The 20,460-nt window shown below is 35.5% G+C and overlaps 1 protein-coding gene across 15 annotated transcripts in view; it reads left to right on the plus strand.

Annotated features, from left to right (window-relative positions):
* Rab3-GEF (Rab3 GDP-GTP exchange factor) overlaps nucleotides 1–18,304 on the plus strand; it is a 356,394-nt gene extending 338,090 nt beyond the window's left edge. For all 15 annotated transcript variants that reach the window (XM_071692889.1, XM_071692877.1, XM_071692876.1 and 12 more), the window contains one exon: nucleotides 3,468–18,304. In XM_071692889.1, the coding sequence (XP_071548990.1) occupies nucleotides 3,468–3,614 (147 nt within the window). In that variant the 3' untranslated portion in view covers nucleotides 3,615–18,304. The remainder of the gene's footprint in view (nucleotides 1–3,467) is intronic.
* Nucleotides 18,305–20,460: the final 2,156 nt, after the last annotated feature.

The following is a 20,460-nucleotide window of genomic DNA, read 5'->3' on the forward strand; positions in this document are numbered from 1 at the left end:
TGCTGGTGGCTGATTCATGTGAGAAACTGCAGAAGCTGGTGACTGAGTTTGGTAAAGTGTGTGAAAGAAGAAAGTTAAGAGTAAATGTGAATAAGAGCAAGGTAATTAGGTACAGTAGGGTTGAGGGTCAAGTCAATTGGGAGGTAAGTTTGAATGGAGCAAAACTGGAGGAAGTAAAGTGTTTTAGATATCTGGGAGTGGATCTGGCAGCGGATGGAACCATGGAAGCAGAAGTGGATCATAGGGTGGGGGAGGGGGCGAAAATCCTGGGAGCCTTGAAGAATGTGTGGAAGTCGAGAACATTATCTCGGAAAGCAAAAATGGGTATGTTTGAAGGAATAGTGGTTCCAACAATGTTGTATGGTTGCGAGGCGTGGGCTATGGATAGAGTTGTGCGCAGGAGGATGGATGTGCTGGAAATGAGATGTTTGAGGACAATGTGTGGTGTGAGGTGGTTTGATCGAGTAAGTAATGTAAGGGTAAGAGAGATGTGTGGAAATAAAAAGAGCGTGGTTGAGAGAGCAGAAGAGGGTGTTTTGAAATGGTTTGGGCACATGGAGAGAATGAGTGAGGAAAGATTGACCAAGAGGATATATGTGTCGGAGGTGGAGGGAACGAGGAGAAGTGGGAGACCAAATTGGAGGTGGAAAGATGGAGTGAAAAAGATTTTGTGTGATCGGGGCCTGAACATGCAGGAGGGTGAAAGGAGGGCAAGGAATAGAGTGAATTGGATTGATGTGGTATACCGGGGTTGACGTGCTGTCAGTGGGTTGAATCAGGGCATGTGAAGCGTCTTTGGTAAACCATGGAAAGCTGTGTAGGTATGTATATTTGCGTGTGTGGACGTATGTATATACATGTGTATGGGGGTGGGTTGGGCCATTTCTTTCGTCTGTTTCCTTGTGCTACCTCGCAAACGCGGGAGACAGCGACAAAGCAAAAAAAAAAAAAAAAAATTCCTTACTTGCTTTAGTGATTCCTTGCAGCAGTGAATTACCAAGCACATGAAATTTGATATACGCCACATTACTTAAGCCTAATATTTTCTTAGTGCCTGACCAAATAACTGATAGCATGTGCTCTTGTTGTAGTGTCACAAATTGATTGGCAGATCTAGAAAGCAAGTCTTTCAGAAAGCAAATGATCTTTCTGGCTTTCCTTGCTGAAAAGTTTTGATTTGCCTGATCAGCAGCTGCATAACTAGTTTCCTCCTTTTTATAATCCCATTCATTATCTTTCCAGCTATTTGTTGGATGATTGATTTTTACTAATACATATTTGAATTACTTCAAATAGGTTCTGTTTGCTATCACATACAATGAAACAAACCTCTTTGAGGTATCACTCTATGGTTCTGCAATCAAGCTGGTTTTCCATGTGGCCTTCCCCATTTTTCTCCCTCAATATATTCACTTTGTCATATCTCACCCAGTTTCTTTCTTCCCTGACCCCTACAAGTGTTTCTCCCCTCATCTGGTTCTGGTAGAGCTTTGTTCTAGAAAACTACACTGCCTTCATATGATAAATGAAACAAAGCTATTATTCCCTCCTTGCACTGAATAACCTTATCTGTATGAAAAGTTTCAAACTATGCCGTTAGATCCCTGCATACTTCCTCTTATCATTATTAGTGACATCATTTCTGTATTCTCAAAGTTTTTACTCTTTCTATAGGTGTTCTGTAAATAGGTAGGGATAAATGTTCATATGAGGAGCAGATAGGTCTGAAGCCCCTTTGGCAATGTCTGTGGGGAAATCTGTAAAGTAGATTTCAAAAGATCTTCAAAAAAAAGGTTTTTATGCCTTCACTGCCATATTGAAAAGGTTACAGAACTGTAGAGGGAATTGGTTTGTAGAGAAATGTCTATTAGTGTCTTTATTTTCATAATTATTATTATTATGAATTATTAGATTTTGAGCGATTGGAGCCTGAACATGCAGAAGGGTGAAAGGCATGCTCAAGATAGAGTGAATTGGAATGATGTGGTATACTAGGGTTGACATGCATCAGCAGACTGAACAAGGGCATGTGAAGCATCCATGGTAAACCATGTAATTGTCTTTGGGGCCTGGATGTAGAGGGAGTTGCTGTTTTGATACAGTACACATCACAGCTAGAGAATGGATGTGAGTAGATGTGGCCTTTCTTCATATGTTGCTTGTGCTACCATACTAATGCAGGAAATGGTGATCAAGTATAAAAAAGAAAAAAAGATATTATTATTATTATTATTATTATTATTATTATTATTATTATTATTATTATTATTATTATTATTATTATTATTATTATTATTATTATTATTATTATTATTATTATTGTTATTATCATTATTATTATTATTTGATTATTATTATTGTTATTATTATTATCATTATTACTATTATTATTGTATTATTATTATTATTATTATTATTATTATTATTATTATTATTATTATCATTATTATTATTATTATATTATTATTATTATTATTATTATTATTATTATTATTATTATTGTTATTATCATTATTATTATTATTTGTTATTATTATTATTGTTATTATTATTATTATTATTATTATTATTATTATTATTACATTCAGTTTACATTTATTGGAATTCCTAGATCCTTCCCATTTTTGCCATAAAGGCTTGTTCTGCATCCTGTAAGACACAAGTTTCATTGTTCAATTTAACTAGCTGGGTCAGTTGATGTTTGTGCTAGAAAGTGCACCCTCCTTTAACAGGGGGATAACAGATGAATACTAATTATTGTTGTTGTTATTATTATTATTATTATTATTATTATTATTATTATTATTATTATTATTATTTTATTATTATTATTATTATTATTATTATTATTATTATTATTATTATTATTATTATTATTATTATTTGTCAAAACGATTTTGGGTAGGAATAAAGAATACTATCAATGTATCTCCTATTTCTCGTAGACAATGGATAAGAGAGGAAGGATTTAGAGGTTGGAAATCTTCCCCTCATGTAGTATTACTTATTATTACCTCGTTACAGTGGGAAGCGATGAAGAAGTGAGAAGTAAAGTATTATCATTATTGGTATTAACATTATCATTATTATGATTTTTTTTTTTTTCATAAGTTTACCATATTCTGCATTGGTGAGGTAGCACCAAGACCTCTTTAGTAGGGCTCTTGTAGCTATGGAGCTGCACTTCATGCAGGAGCAAGTGTGGTGGGCCTCTTCAAGGTGAGGATGTCCTTTGAGAAGCTTTACTCCTTATTTTTCTACTGATGATTTATCCCCATTAAATGTGGCTTTTTCTATAGTGGTGTTACCACTTCTGGGCAGAGTCTAGAAACACTTTTGTGAATAATTTTGTCTAAATGATTATTTATGTGTTAGTATAATGAAATATGATGCATGATGTAACAGGTTTTTAAATTAACTACTAATGAAACTGTTTGACTTTCTTATGATGTAAATGTTTTCTACAGGCAGACCAGATTTGCTATGCAGTGCTCTGTGTGTTCTCATATGTAGCTGCAGGCAGTGAGCAGAAGAAATTGGAAGTAGCTCAAGAGCATGCCAGATTAACTGCTGCTGCTGCCGCTGCTGCTGCAGCTGCTCACAGAAGGCACTAAACTAGAAAACTGTTTCTTTGTTGATAACATTTCATATGTTTAGGAACAAACCTTGTTATTGAGCCTATATAGCAAGTGAAATTCATTGTAATCAAATAAAATTGATGCTGTAAAATTGTACTTTTCATTGGAATTATATTTATTAGGTATTCTCATATTTTGAATTATTAATGAAAAACTAAACAGCAGGATTTTAATCTAATATGATTTGTGAGGTAACATTATGTTCACAATGCAATATTAATGAAATAGATTGAAAATATATTTGAAAAATTATATTGTTTAATGTTTTCAGTAGTTTTTAGATGTTTCTTTTTCTAGTAGTGCCTGTCTTGCAAGACCTATGGAATGAAATAGTATCTTGTTCATCCATTTTATCAGTAGCATTTCCCCAAAATGAAGAAAAAGTATGTAATTAATGGATTATATATTTTTCCATGATTAATGCTTTACTGTGAAGAGGAATAAATTGCCTGATTATAAGCTGCTTTATTGAGAAAAATTGTATTGAAACAAGGTAGGCCGTTTTCTTCACCTGCATGAATAACTCTTCTTTGACCTAAGTCAGCATGATTTGAATGTGGGGCTGACTTGATGTTACAAATAGTCAGGCATAAAAGGAAATAGTTTCAGGCTTGCCAGAGCATACTTAGGGTATAGGAATATCTGTTTTCTCCTTTAAACATGTATAAACATTCCGATTATCCAGACTGAAGCCAATGGGGCCATAAAACCCTCTGTGGCATTGATATTAGCAAGTGTCCTGGACCAAAGAAACTATGACAGGAATATAATTGACCATTTATATATGAAATTATTCACCATACTTTAATGATGATATACATATTTTTGTACATACCTTTGTTGTATACCTCGATCAAGTGGCCCTTCCTTGATTGCATCCTGGGTTGATTCTGACCCTTAATGATCAGCACATGGCTCACAGCTTACTTTCAAAACATTGGAATTGGTGAATAGGAAAGTTCAGGCAAAGTACAAAGTAAACATCTTTCTTGTAAAGGCATGTTTTCTGGCCAGTAACTCAATACTGACATTCCTTATTTAGATCATGAGGTAATAAGCTTGTGTTGGTTAGGAAAAATGTTTGGTAATTATTCTCATGACAAAACTGGTGCAACACCTACGTGTGGTCAATGAATATCTTGAAAAGGACTGTTTCTTAGACAGGAATGTACATGTAGTAATTTGTTGATTCTCATAAGTCATTTTTCTTTGCAAGATTATAGGAAATGATGAAAATGTATTTGATTTGGATGGGTGATTTTATATCTTCTGGGCATATCATGCTCAAGTTCTTAAGGGGGGACTGAAAACTAAAATGAATAACTAACTTCTCTTGCTCATTTGGCTCAAAACCTAAAAGTTGCAGAGCTTATGATTATAATAACTGAGACCAACTCAATTACTTGTCACCTTTAATTAAGTTTTGAGTTACTAGGAAGGATTTAACTACATGGAAAAGATAGTGATATGAATCTTGGATTTTGAAAGCATGAAAGAAAAGATTAAAGTTCTTAGATAGTTTACTATTCTGTATTGGGAAAATCAGCTGGAGTGTAAGGAGTCTCTTTCATAGGCTAGTGGTCCAGTGATACCTGGTTTGTATATACCATGGAACAGGCTTAAGCCCTTCCCTGAGCTACAGTCTTATCCACAAGCACTTTAGGTTTATTCTAAGTTCTTGTATGATTGAGATTTGAGTGATGTGGAAAGTGTCTTATTAGAAGAGAAATTACACCAGTTGCTACTGCAGCAGGGTACATTGATACTTTGATGATCTCAGAAGAATGAGATAAAGGTTTGAAATAGCAAGCTGATATGCAGATATAGTGATGGCCTAATTTGGAATTAAGTGGAATGAGCTGTGAGTCTTGAACAGTCATTCAGTGATATGCTTGTGCATACACAGTTAATTGCTTAATTTTGGTTGACCTGGAGATGTAATCTTGTTTCCATTCTATGACAGTTTAGACAGGCACAGGATAACTCACTGGATGTGGCTTACCTTTAACTTTATGAGTGACCTACATATGTGAGTAAGAGATTAGGGGTGTTGAGACTCATAATATTTTTATGTACTAATGATAGTTGTTCTAAAGATTTGTTTAGGACTATAAACTGTGCATTTCAAGAATTTTTATGTTGTGGCACTAAAGAAGGTTCTTTTAATGGTATTATGATTGAGTTTGATGTTTTTAAGCAAGTGCCATCTTATATTCCATAATGGTTTTCAGTTGCTAAGAGAAAAATCTTAAAATAATTTACATTTTCAGTATGATTTAGTAGTTTAAAAGCTTGGATCAACTCTCTCTTGACCTTCCATTTTCTTCAGGTTCACCTAAAGCTCAGGAAATTTATAATCTTTATTCATACAGTAGGTCCCATGGCTCTGTGATTAATTGTGAGACCCTTCCCTGGTCTCTTTCTAACCTGGTATTTTTGTATATGGTACTTGTGTGAGAAATCTTAAGAAATTTGTGTTGAGAAGAAAACGTTTTTTTCCATCTATCTATCTATCTATATCCCTGATGCCAATTCCTTCCTCGAACTTCCTCAATGGGGTGGCCATGGCAAAAGTCTCCATAACTGGTGAACTCTATTGCCTTTTCATATCCTTTAGTGTGTCACCCTTAACAGGCCACTGGTGGAGGACAACTGAAGCACAGTGTTTCCTGAGGCTTCTGCCTTAAATTTCCTACCGACTAATCCTACCTTTTGTTTCTACCTAATATTCCAACATGCTACTTCTACCTAATGCTCCTGTCAAATCTTCACACCAATTATTTCTTCCCAATATTTCTACCTAATGTTCCTGTCTACTATTTCTCTCTGTCACTTCAACTATTTTGCCAAAAGGCAGAGCTGACACATGGTACTCACCCCTGGAAAATCTAAAGTTACTAAGAATGAGTTGTGTAAGTTAAGTGTTGTCAGGTGTTCTGTGTGACAAGGAGATTTTCTATGTTTGTAAACAGAATACCAGCTGTCCAGTTGTGGGTGAGGCAGAAAGAAAAGACAAATTCCTTGGTCAGAGGAGTGCAACTTGACAAACAGTGAAGTGCTGGATCAGTACACAGCCATTACTAACTCTCCCAATACCCAGGCAGGTATTACCGGTAATATATCTCCCTTGTCAGTAGCTACCTACCAACCACTACCTGCCAGTGCTGCACTAATTGCAGCAGCAGGGAACTAGATTCCCTTAGGAGTGAGAAGTTCTTTGATGAGACTGAACTCCCAAATGTGATTTTTCACTCGCAGTATAACCTTGAGCAAATGGGACGGGGTAGCTACAGGAATCGATGAAGGCAAGCAAGTATGAATATATACGTGTGTATATATGTATATGTCTGTGTATGTATATGTATACATATGTATATGTGCGTATGTGTATATAAGTTGATGGGCAATTCTTCGTCTGTTTCCAGGAGCTACCTCACTGACACGGGAAACAGCGATTAAGTATGCTAAATGAATATAAATATGATAATTTACACCTTCAACTGTAGATACCTGATCCACATTTATCTTGCATAGCTTCAACACTGTCATCCTGATGATCTCATTGTATTCAGTTTGGTGACAGTAGATACATCTGAAGATCATGTGGGCCCTTGCAATCTTCAGTATACAGGCATTAGTTTTATTGTCTCCAGATTCCATCATTAAGCTGATTGATACAAGGTTAATCAAGACTAAAAGAAGAACGCCATCCATCCCTTCATCAGTTCCCAGTCTTTGGCTTTGCATTAATTAGTTTTTCATTTTTCTTCCTTTTTAGCCTCTGATGGATCAGACAGTATGTAGGCAATCTCCTTTTCATCAGATCTAACATGTGTAAGATTTTGCAAGATCTTAAGACTATGCATTCCCAAGGTTTTATTGTTACAGGATGCTCTTTGCAGTCATGGTCAGTCTCGTTGGAGACTGGTAACGATGACTCTTATCACTGGGGTCTTGGGAGCATAACTAGCCTAATCACTTCCTGTATCCCGTCAATACTTGTCTGAAATTCTTCATCATAGGGGGTGTTGACTGCTTTGGTGTCATCTGTTTTCATTTCCTGGTCTGTATCAAGACCTCTGTCTTTCAGTCCAAGGAAGATCAAATTTTTTAATGTATTTTTTCCTGCTCTTACTGGTCATTGTAGCATACCATGATGCTCTTTATACCTTTTAAAACACTCTTTCATCCTTAGATTTTATAGCCTCTCTTCAGTCTCTTCTGTTATACCAAAAAGAGCCTTTGTACCATTTCTTAATGGTTTAGTTTTGTTTCTATCAGTTTGTTCCATTCCACTTGCCAGGTCTATAAGTTTGCTTGTGCAGTATGCCTAAATTATGTGGATGTTTTATCCAAGTTAAAGAAGGCTTTAGTTATTTCCTGACATTCATCTTGTAACACAGAACCTTCATGAAACCCCTCCACTCTTCTTCATATGCCTCATACAGGACTCACTGATGATACTACCTCAATTTTTTATGTTGTTTCAGTTCATGCAGTTGACTTAGGTGTTGATGCTCAAGTACTTTATAGTCTTCACTGTGTAAAATTCCCCTCTTAAAAACACTCGCTATGACACTCTAACCTATGGGTTAAGAGTCTGCCATCTCTAATCCCATATCTCGCCAACTAAATGCAAGGTGCTAAAAACATAGAAAAAGGTTAAAAACAAGAACACATACTCTGCTTGTACTGTTTACCCTAGCATGTGAATATGTATGTAAGTCAAGAGTGAGTTACTGGTTTGAAGAAAATCTGGTCTTCAAGTTAAAGGCAAATAGAAATTATAAATTTTTGTGAAATGCACTCATATAGATAAGAAATGTACCTAATTGATGGATATCAAGAAATGCACTCATTAGATACAAGTTTTTTGTAAGAAAGTAAAGCTGAAGTCTGTATTCATGGGCGAACGAGGTGTATTGAAATTCAGAAATGATTTACGGATTTTTAAAGAAAGAATTCATGGGTGTTTGCATTTAATTGGTCATCAGTATGTTGTATCTATTTTAACAGTTATGCAGATAGGCCAGTGGCCACAAGTAGCAGCAATGACATCAGTAATTTGAAATTCCTCTGCACCACTGAATGATGATAATTTTCCATTGTTATATTTTTATCTGAAATATAGTTTTTTTATTTTTAAAGACACTGGTAGTGCACTGGTGCTATAAATAACTAGTATTATACTGTAGAATACTTAATGATTTTTACACTATATGTTGTGAATGTTTTGAATATTGTGTGTAAATTACTGTACATTGTGTAGATAATTTGCATATTGTTATTATATGTAGGTATGCAAGTAAACTATTAATATATATATATATATATATATATATATATATATATATATATATATATATATATATATATACATATATGCATGTGTGTTTTGTTACCGGCTTCCTGAGTTTGTTCTGTGTTACTAGAAATCAGTGCCTACTACACAGTAATGGTAATCTTAGATGTAGATTACTTTAGTAGAAGTTGAAAGTTATTTCTCTTACCTAGATTAGGTTTGTAGGTATATGGTCATGTAAAATTTTTTATAAATACATGTAGTTTGAAGAAAAAATCCATTATTTTTTACACTGGGATGGTGAATGAGAGTAAAGGAAATGTTATGATCCAGTAGCCAATACTTCATCTTTTCTGATTTATTCATCTACTTTAAACTTGGCAATAATAACCTTGTAGGTATCTAATTCTGGTCACCAAGTATTTTAGCTTTGTTTTATGCAGTGTCCTACTTGTAATTGTTGACAAGCAGTATTGTGTTTTATCATTTTGAATTTTTTTAGCGTTAAGATTATAACTTGCTGTGATTTTTTTATCTTTTGTTCTTTAAACTGCTGCATTGAAAGGTATTAAGTATTCATTCATAATTTCATACGTGGAAAATTTAGTTACCATCAGACAAATTTACTCAGTGTTAATCTTATTGACTTGACAGTGTCTTCATAATCTGCCAAAGTTTGTCAGATGAGTTAGTATAACATTCATGTATGCAGATGGTTCCCTCATTTAAAATCTGAAATGGAGTGTTATGAACACAATTATTGCAGAGATACTGGGGTAAAAGCAGTAAGGAATTTAAGGAGTTTTCATTTGGACTCCCATTTTTGAAGACATAATGTTACATGGTGATAAACTTCATAATATTGACAGACATTGCATGCTCAGTGTAAGATTACTTTATTTATACTATATATATATATATATATATATATATATATATATATATATATACTTTGACATTTTCTTCAGTGTAATTCTAGATATATTGCAACAGTAGTGTTATGATTGATATGTAGAACCTCATTGGTTTGCACCTAACCTGGAAGACTGAATGAAATTTGCAAAATTATATTGTATGGTTCAGCGAGAATAATACATCTAAACACCACAAATATCTCGCTTTAGATTTTTCAAACACTAAGGTGGAAAAGGTTCTTATTAGGGGTTACTTCTTAGATCCCTCTTGAAATGCTACAGTTCCTAATTGCACCTTAATGAACTTCCCTGACTAAGCCATTATCTCCATTTGATATGAAGATAGCTCCATATTTCCACTTTGAAATGTTTTAGTGTTACTCTCAAATTATTTAATATGGCCATTTTATGGAAGATTGTCATGCATAATGGTGAGTTCATATTCTGTATTTCTCTTTTTGCTTTCGGAACTTTCTCTATTTTTCTCGTGCTGGGTATCAGTTTCAGTAGACTACTGTAAACCAGTACAGAGGGGGTTCCATTATATTACTTTTCTCTTTTACCTGGTCATGTTCAGAGCAGCTCACACTTGTGCAAAGTAACATGTACTTTACTTATTCTGAGCTTTGCCATCCCAGCTGTGCTGGAGCCAAAGTCACTTGGAAAGTTTTCTGCATTACTGAATGACAAAGATCATACACTTAAGTTTCAGTGTTAATGAAATTTAGCAGTATTTGCTATATAGTGATAAGAGGTCTTTAATATTTCTTAGTTGTTTCCCATATTAGCAAGGCAGCACTAGGAACAGACAAAGAAAAGGCCTCATTTGCTCAAATCCATTCTCTCTGTCATGTGTAATGGACCAAAACTACAGTCTCCTATCCACAACCAGACCCCACAGACCTTTCCTAGTTTCCCCTGGCTGCTTCATATGCCCTTGTTCAGTCAATTAACAGTACACTGTTCTTTTTATACTACATCTCTCCAATACACTATCACATGTGTGCCTTTCACCCTTCTGCATGTTCAGCCCCTGAGCATTCAAAATCATATTCACTTCATCATTCAATCTCCAGTATGGTTTCTTCCTTTTCCTTGTATGAATATTATTTATGCTTGTTGCCCCAGAAGTGGGATGGACAGATTGTTTATATAGGATGTTGAGGGATTCTTTTTTGTCCACATCTCATGCCAGTTAGTGTTCTGAGAGTATTTAGTTTGTATATTACTTTTGTGTGTAGTATGTAATGCCTAGAATGGTTGGTGCTCTACTCAGTGGATTTAAAGTGACTGGAGGGAGGGCTGGATTCATGTCTGTTGGGGGATAAATTAGTTATTGAAGACTTCTGTGAAGATCCAGTTGTGTAATGTAATGTTCTATGTTTGATGCCATGATTTAATCTGATTAAGAGGTCATCTGTATACAAAAGGACCTTCATGCTGAGGTTTACCTGAAGTAATTGGAGGTTGTGTAGGAAGAGGTTGAAGAAAGGTGGAGAAAGGACTGCTCCTTTGGAACCTTTATAGTAGAAGTTAAGTGCTTTAGAGGTAAAGCCATAATGAGTGGTTGAAATAGCAACAGCTATGAAGTTAGCCAACCCCCTTTTGTTGTTGTGGATGGTGGTGTCAAGTATTTTTTGTGCTAGGATGTGTTGAGGGACAGTGTCAAATGCTTTGATGATGTCTGTTGCCACTAGTACTGTGCAGGAGGGGCTTGTGGTTTGGTGAATCTATTGTGGGTATGTTGTGTAACTCAGTGTAGAGTGTTTGGGTCTGAAATGATGCTGTGTGGATGAGAGTGGGATGTTTTATTTGATTTTTTTATGGATGATTTTTTTTCTTAGTGTGGACATTGAGGATGAAAGTGATTAGAACAGTAGGAGGGTTTTAGGATTGGTATTATGTTGGTATGTTTCCAGGTGTTAGGGATTTTGTTGTGTAGCTAGGAGTAGTTGAAGATATCTGTAAGTGCTTTGATTGCAAATGGGCCATGATGTTGTTGTGAAAGTTCAATATGTTAACAGGGCCTGTAGCAGGGGATTCTTTAAGGTTTTAATTGTATCACCATGAATGAATGGTGGGCTAGGCAGTTGTTTCTGGATGGATTTTGTGTAGATTTTTGTTAACTACCTTATTTAGGGGTGAGGATGGATTGTGGCTGACTTTTTGATAGTGTGTCTCAAGTATGTTTTGTGCATTCTTTGGGAGAAGAGATTTCATTGGAATAGGTCAGGAGTGATTCATTAGTGGGGGCTGGGCTGGTGCAATAAGAGTGGATTTTCTTTAAAGTGCACTAGAGTTGGTTGTTGTGGGTCTTGTGGTTCATTGTGTTGAGGAAGGAGTGCCAGTTTTCAGTTTGTCTTTCAGTGATTAGGATAATGATGATATATTTCAAGTTTGAATTTATTCCATGTCTGATGATGGTGTGCAGTTGTGTCTAAGCAGGTTTCTATGCCTTATGAGGTGTGTATCTTAAAAAAAAGGGAGAAATCTGGGCTGTATTTCTGTCTGTACCCTTGTGGTATGTGTTTTTTTGCTGGCATGGTCAGAAATGCTGATGAAGAATGAGATTGCATGATCAGTGTATGAGTCATCTATACTGAGTTTTTGAAACGTTTCCATGTACTCTGTGAAGGCTGGCCAGTCTGCTTTCCTGTAGTTTGTGTTATGTTTTTTTGTCTACTGGATGAGCTAGAGTGAGTGTTATCAGGATGGGCAAGAGGTCAGAGAATAGTGCATGTAGTGTGCTTCAGTTGGTCCTTACATTTCTACAGAAGTCTTCAATCACTCTTTTAACCCTAGACAGACATGAAACCAGCTCACACCCTCCAGCCTCCTGGAATGGACACTAACTTCCACGGAACAGAACAGTGACCTTTTTGGCTTTTACATACAACATGTATATGTCTTTGTATGTATATATATGTATACGTTAAAATGTATAGGTATGTATATGTGCGTGTGTGGACGTGTATGTATATACATGTATACGTGGGTGGGTTGGGCCATTCTTTTGTCTGTTTCTTGCACTACCTCGCTAATGCGGGAGACAGTTACAAAGTATAATAAATAAGATATATAAATATAAATACATACATGCAGTGGAATTTATTAAAAAAGGGGGTGACTGTATTATTGACTGGTTGGTAAGGTTATTTAATGTTTGTATGACTCATGGTGAGGTGCCTGAGGATTGGCGGAATGCGTGCATAGTGCCATTGTACAAAGGCAAAGGGGATAAGAGTGAGTGCTCATATTACAGAGGTATAAGTTTGTTGAGTATTCCTGGTAAATTATATGGGAGGGTATTGATTGAGAGGGTGAAGGTATGTACAGAGCATCAGATTGGGGAAGAGCAGTGTGGTTTCAGAAGTGGTAGAGGATGTGTGGATCAGGTGTTTGCTTTGAAGAATGTATGTGAGAAATACTTAGAAAAGCAAATGGATTTGTATGTAGCATATATGGATCTGGAGAAGGCATATGATAGAGTTGATAGAGATGCTCTGTGGAAGGTATTAAGAATATATGGTGTGGGAGGCAAGTTGTTAGAAGCAGTGAAAAGTTTTTATCGAGGATATAAGGCATGTGTACGTGTAGGAAGAGAGGAAAGTGATTGGTTCTCAGTGAATGTAGGTTCGCAGCAGGGGTGTGTGATGTCTCCATGGTTGTTTAATTTATTTATGGATGGGGTTGTTAGGGAGGTAAATGCAAGAGTTTTGGAAAGAGGGGCAAGTATGAAGTCTGTTGTGGATGAGAGAGCTTGGGAAGTGAGTCAGTTGTTGTTCGCTGATGATACAGCGCTGGTGGCTGATTCATGTGAGAAACTGCAGAAGCTGGTGACTGAGTTTGGTAAAGTGTGTGAAAGAAGAAAGTTAAGAGTAAATGTGAATAAGAGCAAGGTTATTAGGTACAGTAGGGTTGAGGGTCAAGTCAATTGGGAGGTAAGTTTGAATGGAGCAAAACTGGAGGAAGTAAAGTGTTTTAGATATCTGGGAGTGGATCTGGCAGCGGATGGAACCATTGAAGCGGAAGTGGATCATAGGGTGGGAGAGAGGGCGAAAATCCTGGGAGCCTTGAAGAATGTGTGGAAGTCGAGAACATTATCTCTGAAAGCAAAAATGGGTATGTTTGAAGGAATAGTGGTTCCAAAAATGTTGTATGGTTGCGAGGCGTGGGCTATGGATAGAGTTGTGCGCAGGAGGATGGATGTGCTGGAAATGAGATGTTTGAGGACATTGTGTGGTGTGAGGTGGTTTGATCGAGTAAGTAACGTAAGGGTAAGAGAGATGTGTGGAAATAAAAAGAGCGTGGTTGAGAGAGCAGAAGAGGGTGTTTTGAAATGGTTTGGGCACATGGAGAGAATGAGTGAGGAAAGATTGACCAAGAGGATATATGTGTCGGAGGTGGAGGGAACGAGGAGAAGTGGGAGACCAAATTGGAGGTGGAAAGATGGAGTGAAAAAGATTTTGTGTGATCGGGGCCTGAACATGCAGGAGGGTGAAAGGAGGGCAAGGAATAGAGTGAATTGGATCGATGTGGTATACCGGGGTTGACGTGCTGTCAGTGGATTGAATCAGGACATGTGAAGCGTCTGGGGTAAACCATGGAAAGCTGTGTAGGTATGTATATTTGCGTGTGTGGACGTATGTATATACATGTGTATGGGGGTGGGTTGGGCCATTTCTTTCGTCTGTTTCCTTGCACTACCTCGCAAATGCAGGAGACAGCGACAAAGCAAAAAAAAAAAAAAAAAAAAAATCATACAACCCACGCATAACATTCACTCTGCACATTGATGATATTAATACAAAAGCAACACTCAAACTCTGAACACTAACTGGCTTTAGATTTGGAAAAAAAATTCCATAGCATCCTCAGCAACCAATTAATCTGCTCCATTCAAAAGCAAATGTAACAAAGCTGCAAACCACAAAAATAAAGCACTTAGCAAGAAATACTCATCAGTTATACAATGAAACAGATCCTCTTAGGACATTCCCATCCAACATGCTTGGCATTCAACGATGTATAACAGAGTGATGTATGAATCAGAACAAGTGAGTGTGTGACAATACTAATTGAACGTAGAGAAATAGATCTTTTATGAGTGGTAGCATTGAAATTCCTATCATCTCAGATGCACTGCATAAACTTTTATGTAGGACCATAGACCCAGAAAGTGTGTCCTATATCTTCCAAATTCACTGTGAGAGTTTTTATACCAAAATATAAGTGTTTTTTATGCGTATACCAAGCAAAGAAAATACGAAAAATGAGAAAATTTGAGAGTGCTTGCTACTTCTTTTGTCTTAAAATCTGCAGAAGAAGTAGATGAATACTGGACACTGATTGTAGATACTGGAAAGTTAGTGTTCCTTACCCAAAAAAAGTCATAACATAAGGTTATAAGAGGAACCAGATGCATCAAAACACTATAATATACACAAGGTGGCAGTGACACTGCCTGTTAGAAATGACACCAACAGGCTCTGTAGTACTTATCTCTGTTTTGGCAAATATGCTCCCACCAGAAATTCATTTTCTCTGAGTGAGCTAAGGCCTGTTTCACTTTATTTCTTGGTTGTATTATTATTACTGTATCTTTTTATTTCAAAGAAAGATAGATTTTGTTTATCCCTTTACTTGAAAACCACCTATTTTTTAGAAACTGAGAATTTCAGATGCCTACTTAAGAGGTGAAGGATCTTTAAGGAAGTGAATGTTTGTAATCTTAATAGTCATCTTAATGGTTATTAATCATTACCTACAAGCTTTTTATATCCAAATGGGGCTATGTCATGGTTAGTAGTTTTTGTGCTTGCCACCTATGCTTAACCAAATGTGTGGTATAAGCTTTGTTTAGAGCACATGTACATCTGCCTGGCCACATTGAGTAAGATCGTAACACTATCAGAGTACTCTTTCTTACTGCGCATTAATCGTTCAGCTTTCTTCATACAAAAGTAAATACGTGCATGTAATGAAGTTGAATTGTAGTCAACACATAATTGTATTCTTCTCTTTCCCAAACGGAAATTTGGAATGGGTCAAGCTAGAGGCCTTAAAGTTGGGTGTATCATTACAGTATGGCATTGTAAAAGTCTTAAGTGAACATAGTTATTATTCCATTAACTAACCACATTCATTTGTGGAGTGCATTTTATTGTGCTGGAGCTGGTTGGCTTGAATCTCTAATTACAAAATGAATAATGTTGGTATGCATGCTTGGCTGACTTCTGGAACAAAGCAGTGATATTCATAAGCCTTATGTTGAACACAAGTGTCTTTGGCAGTGGAGATAAAGCTCAGTTGGTTCTATGTCTGTTTGAGTTAGAACAGAAAAATAATTATGATTGATTTTAAAAGCTCAAAAAAGCTCAACTTATTCTTAAAATGAGTGTTTAATTATACCCTTTCTGTTATGAAGCTAGCAATTGTATTGGTAGGGGCATGGCATATCCAAACCTATATTAAGTAAGATTAGGGTGTTAATACAAGAAATTTGACTTATCACATCTACTATCAAGCAGGTGTATGCTACAGTAGCTTTAACTGGACATTATCTGTACAAGTAAGAATAATTTCTTTATATGAAGTTGCTTATTTGGTAAATTATTCATGGGAGAGATGATGCAGAATTTTTTAGGAAGATTTTATACCTTAAAAGTTAACAGTGGGAGATAAGGTTTACAAGTTGGCCAAATTTCTGTTGAACCATATCATCAATGGAAATCTTTCTAATTTATCTCTCATTTTAGTGTGCCATGTTTTCATAAGACTAATCCTGGCCTTAAATTTTCTGATATCTTCCAGCAGTTTATCACTTATCATAATCTTGTACTGTAGGTGCTGTATTTATTCTGTATGGTATTGCAGAGTCTACCACTTCACTAAACCTTTGACATTTGTCTTCACCTTCCTCTTTTCATCCACCATGTAAGACTCACACCACATCCTGTAATTTCTCTTCGCTCTCCACTTGCAACACTGATTAGGTCTTGCCACCTAACTTAAACTTTGCTTCATTTCTTCATGTCTCACGGGAATAGGGTTGAAAACAAGCAATTGCACTTCTTTTGTGTCTATACCCTCTACTTCTGAATCCTAAAGTGCATGATCTTAGTCAGTCCAGCAAAAAAATGGCAGCAGTTAAGGACAGTAATAACTAGATGAGCTAAGAAGACACTTCTACCCAGCCGTCCGTAAAGACTTTTCCATGTTAGTTGGCTTTAAGTGTAGCCAAGATGGTAATGAAAAGCCTTGAGTCCAGTTTACTTTTTCTTAAATCTTTCTGTCTTTCGAAACTTGTTAATTTCATAAATAATTAAGCTTTTATGTAAAATGTTAATGAGTATTCATTTTAGTTAAATACAGTATTAAACACTGTGATTTTATTTGACAGTATATTACTTAGATTTCTTATTATATTTATACTATTTGAGTCTAGTGTTAGCGAGACCTTCCTATTACTGATATTATGTATGCATTATACCTGAAATAATGGCTCTAGTCACATACCTAGAAATAGCTTAAATACCTGCTGTATCTATGGTGCCCCATGATTCTTGAGATGTAATTGTATCAAAAAGTTTGAAATTTCAAGATGCAGTGAAACTATGCTGAGCTTGAATCATACCATTTAACTTTTTTGTCTGTCTGTAAGTGTTAACTCATGTCCTGTTTTAGTATTAACTTTGCCCTATTTTTAAGGAAAGTTATAAAAGTTTAACAAAGTTTCATAGTTTTAAACAGTATGTAGTATTTAACTCCAGTACTACGTCATATGCTTTTTAAGTGTCTATTGGCATGATTTATCAGTTTTATTGTCCCTCTGTGGTGGACTATATTTATGTCTTATGATCAGAAGTAGTGTTATTTTTACATGTGAATTTCATGTGCCTTTAATGATACAAAAAGTAAAAATAATTCTCATTTACACTGAGTATAGTCTTGTTGTGCAAGTATATTAATATTATATGGGAAGGGGACATCTAATTTTGATTTCTTGTTTAGGAAATTATTCTTCAGATGATGGGATCTGTTGTTTCCCTAACAGATGTAGCTCAAGTCATTCATGTTTGGGTGTGCTAATAATGATCCCCTTGTATGGCAGCAATCTCAGTGTGGCTTTCAAAATTCCATTTTTCTAAGCAATTATGTGTCCATTTGGTATTAGATATTCTTGTAAGAAATTTTGTTTGCTGTTTAATTAAAAGCTTGTATTGTTGACAGATACATGTGGTAATATTTTTGGTATCTTGCCTGTACAGTATCAGACTTTTAAGGTTTTTTCCTCCTCTCATTATTATTGTAGAGATGAATAGTTAAATTCATTCCATGATATGCAAATTATGTGATTTAAGTGTGATGTGAAAGACTTTTTAGAGTACCAGCTCAACATGTATGAAGTGTCTAAAACTGAAAATGATCATGTATACCAAGAATGCTTTTGTTTTAAAACATTGATGTTTTTTCAAATTATTAAAGTTTATTAGGTATGTACATTTCCTCCAAAACAATGGCAGTGGCAGTCTTCATGTATTAAAACACTCACAAGGGTCATAGGTTATGCAGAAACTGTCATACAGTAAATTTGATGTATTGAAAGTAGAATATTATAATCTGATGAAGGAAATACCGAGTAGACTTTTTATTTCGTACTTTACCATGCCATACATGGTATACTGCAAATCTCTTTCAAACTGATCATGATGATGTTGATTTGTGTTTATTGTGTAAACATCATCTTAATATTTTACGTAAAAGAATGAGACGAGAAATCAGGTACTCTTGTTATGTGTGAATTTGCTAACTAGAAAAATCATGACATTTTATTGAGATAGACAAATATATTTTAGAAATGTTCCAAGGTATTTATCAGTTACCACAATTTCATAGAAAAATGTATGCAGCAAGAAATATAAAGTCAAATTTCAGTTTATGGTATTAGGTTGTGAAGTTTGTTAAGAATTGCAGTAATGTTAGAGAATATTTCCATTCTTGTAAACAAAATTGAATAAAGCCCATGGGATATAAAACTTTGTAATATTTTAGGTATATTTTTCTGGTACAAACTGTTAACAAAGCATCATACCCATTAACCTGCAAATCATTTATTTACATGTAACTTAAGGTTGTTTAGCTCCTGCCTTTACATTCCGTATTCATTCAGGTCATTGAGTAGAGATGCACTCTCCCATACTTGCTTTTTGTGTTCAAAAATGTTCTGTGTTTGCTTTGTTCTGTTTTGAAATGTTCAGCTACATGTGAATGTCAAGAAGCCAGTGATAAGGTTTTCAAACTTATCCATTAAGTGTTTACCTTACTTTTGATTTCATAAAGATTGATGCAGTTGTCTCATTACAGTGTATGGATACTGCTTTGAGCTGTATTTACTATATACCAATGCAGTACAGTACAGTATATGATAAAAATTATCCATATGTTGTTAATGAGTTTCTGTTAGAAACATTTCTTTTAAACAAGAACAGCTCATAGCTTTGTATAGTTTGTATCAGAGGAATTTTACCACAACCTTTCATATTATGGTGATACTGACCTTCCAGAACTTGAGTACATTGTATTCTGTTAGCATTTTATTGCTCTAAAAAGGTATTTGAAACTCTGGATTAGCCCAGCAATTATTTTGTTGTCCTTTTATGTTCATTCATTAGCATGCCATATGTAAACACAATATATGAAAAGGAATGTGGAGAATGATAGCATCTGCATTGAAATTGTGATACTTGCTGTTTTCTACTTCATTTGAAACATCAGATAGCATACACACAGCAAAGAAGATGAAATTTAAGGCTTTAATGTAGCCTCCAAAAGATCCACATAATTAATGTCATGCCAATATTGGCCAGAGTGTGAGGATCTTTTCCATTTACTATGGAGGGACATATCAATAAAGCCATATGTTCACAAGACCTCCTCATTTATCCTTTGATTAATCTCAAATACATGCATTTTATAATAAATCTTAACCCTTTGAAAAAGTACCTATGTAGTATAGCCACAGATATGCAGCACGCTGTGGATTTTTAGTTTGGTTTACCTAACTTTTGAATTCCTTTGACTTTCCATGTGATACGGAGAAGTACTTCTTTTCTTCCCAGTTTGATGACAGGTCTTATGATATATTTTAATGCTGAGCAGTTTTATCTGAACTCATTAGAGGACTGATGCTATGTTTGTTGTTATAGCAAAAGTATTCTTGTACTTTACAGTCTTCAATGATACGTGCATCATGGCCCAATCCTATCATGCATTAAACCCTGATTTGTAAGCCTAACTAGTCTAGCAGAATATTAATTCCTCCAACACTGCTTCATGCATGGCAAGCCAGTCATTCTAAGTGTTACAGTGGTGGCAAACACCCCAAAGAAATGGAGTTCACAGTAGGAAAGAACTCCTTCATACATATTCGCCATTTTCCGTGTTAGTGAGGTAGCTTTAAGAACAGAGGACTGATCCTTGGAAGGAATATCCTTATTTGGCCCCCTTCTCTGTTCCTTCTTTTGGAAAATTAAAAAAACTGTTGGGGAGGACTTCCAGCCCCTCCCCCCTTTTAGTCTCCTTTTACGACACGCAGGAAAAACGT

The sequence above is a fragment of the Panulirus ornatus genome, chromosome 55 (genome assembly GCF_036320965.1).
Source record: "Panulirus ornatus isolate Po-2019 chromosome 55, ASM3632096v1, whole genome shotgun sequence".
Lineage (NCBI taxonomy): Eukaryota > Metazoa > Arthropoda > Malacostraca > Decapoda > Palinuridae > Panulirus > Panulirus ornatus.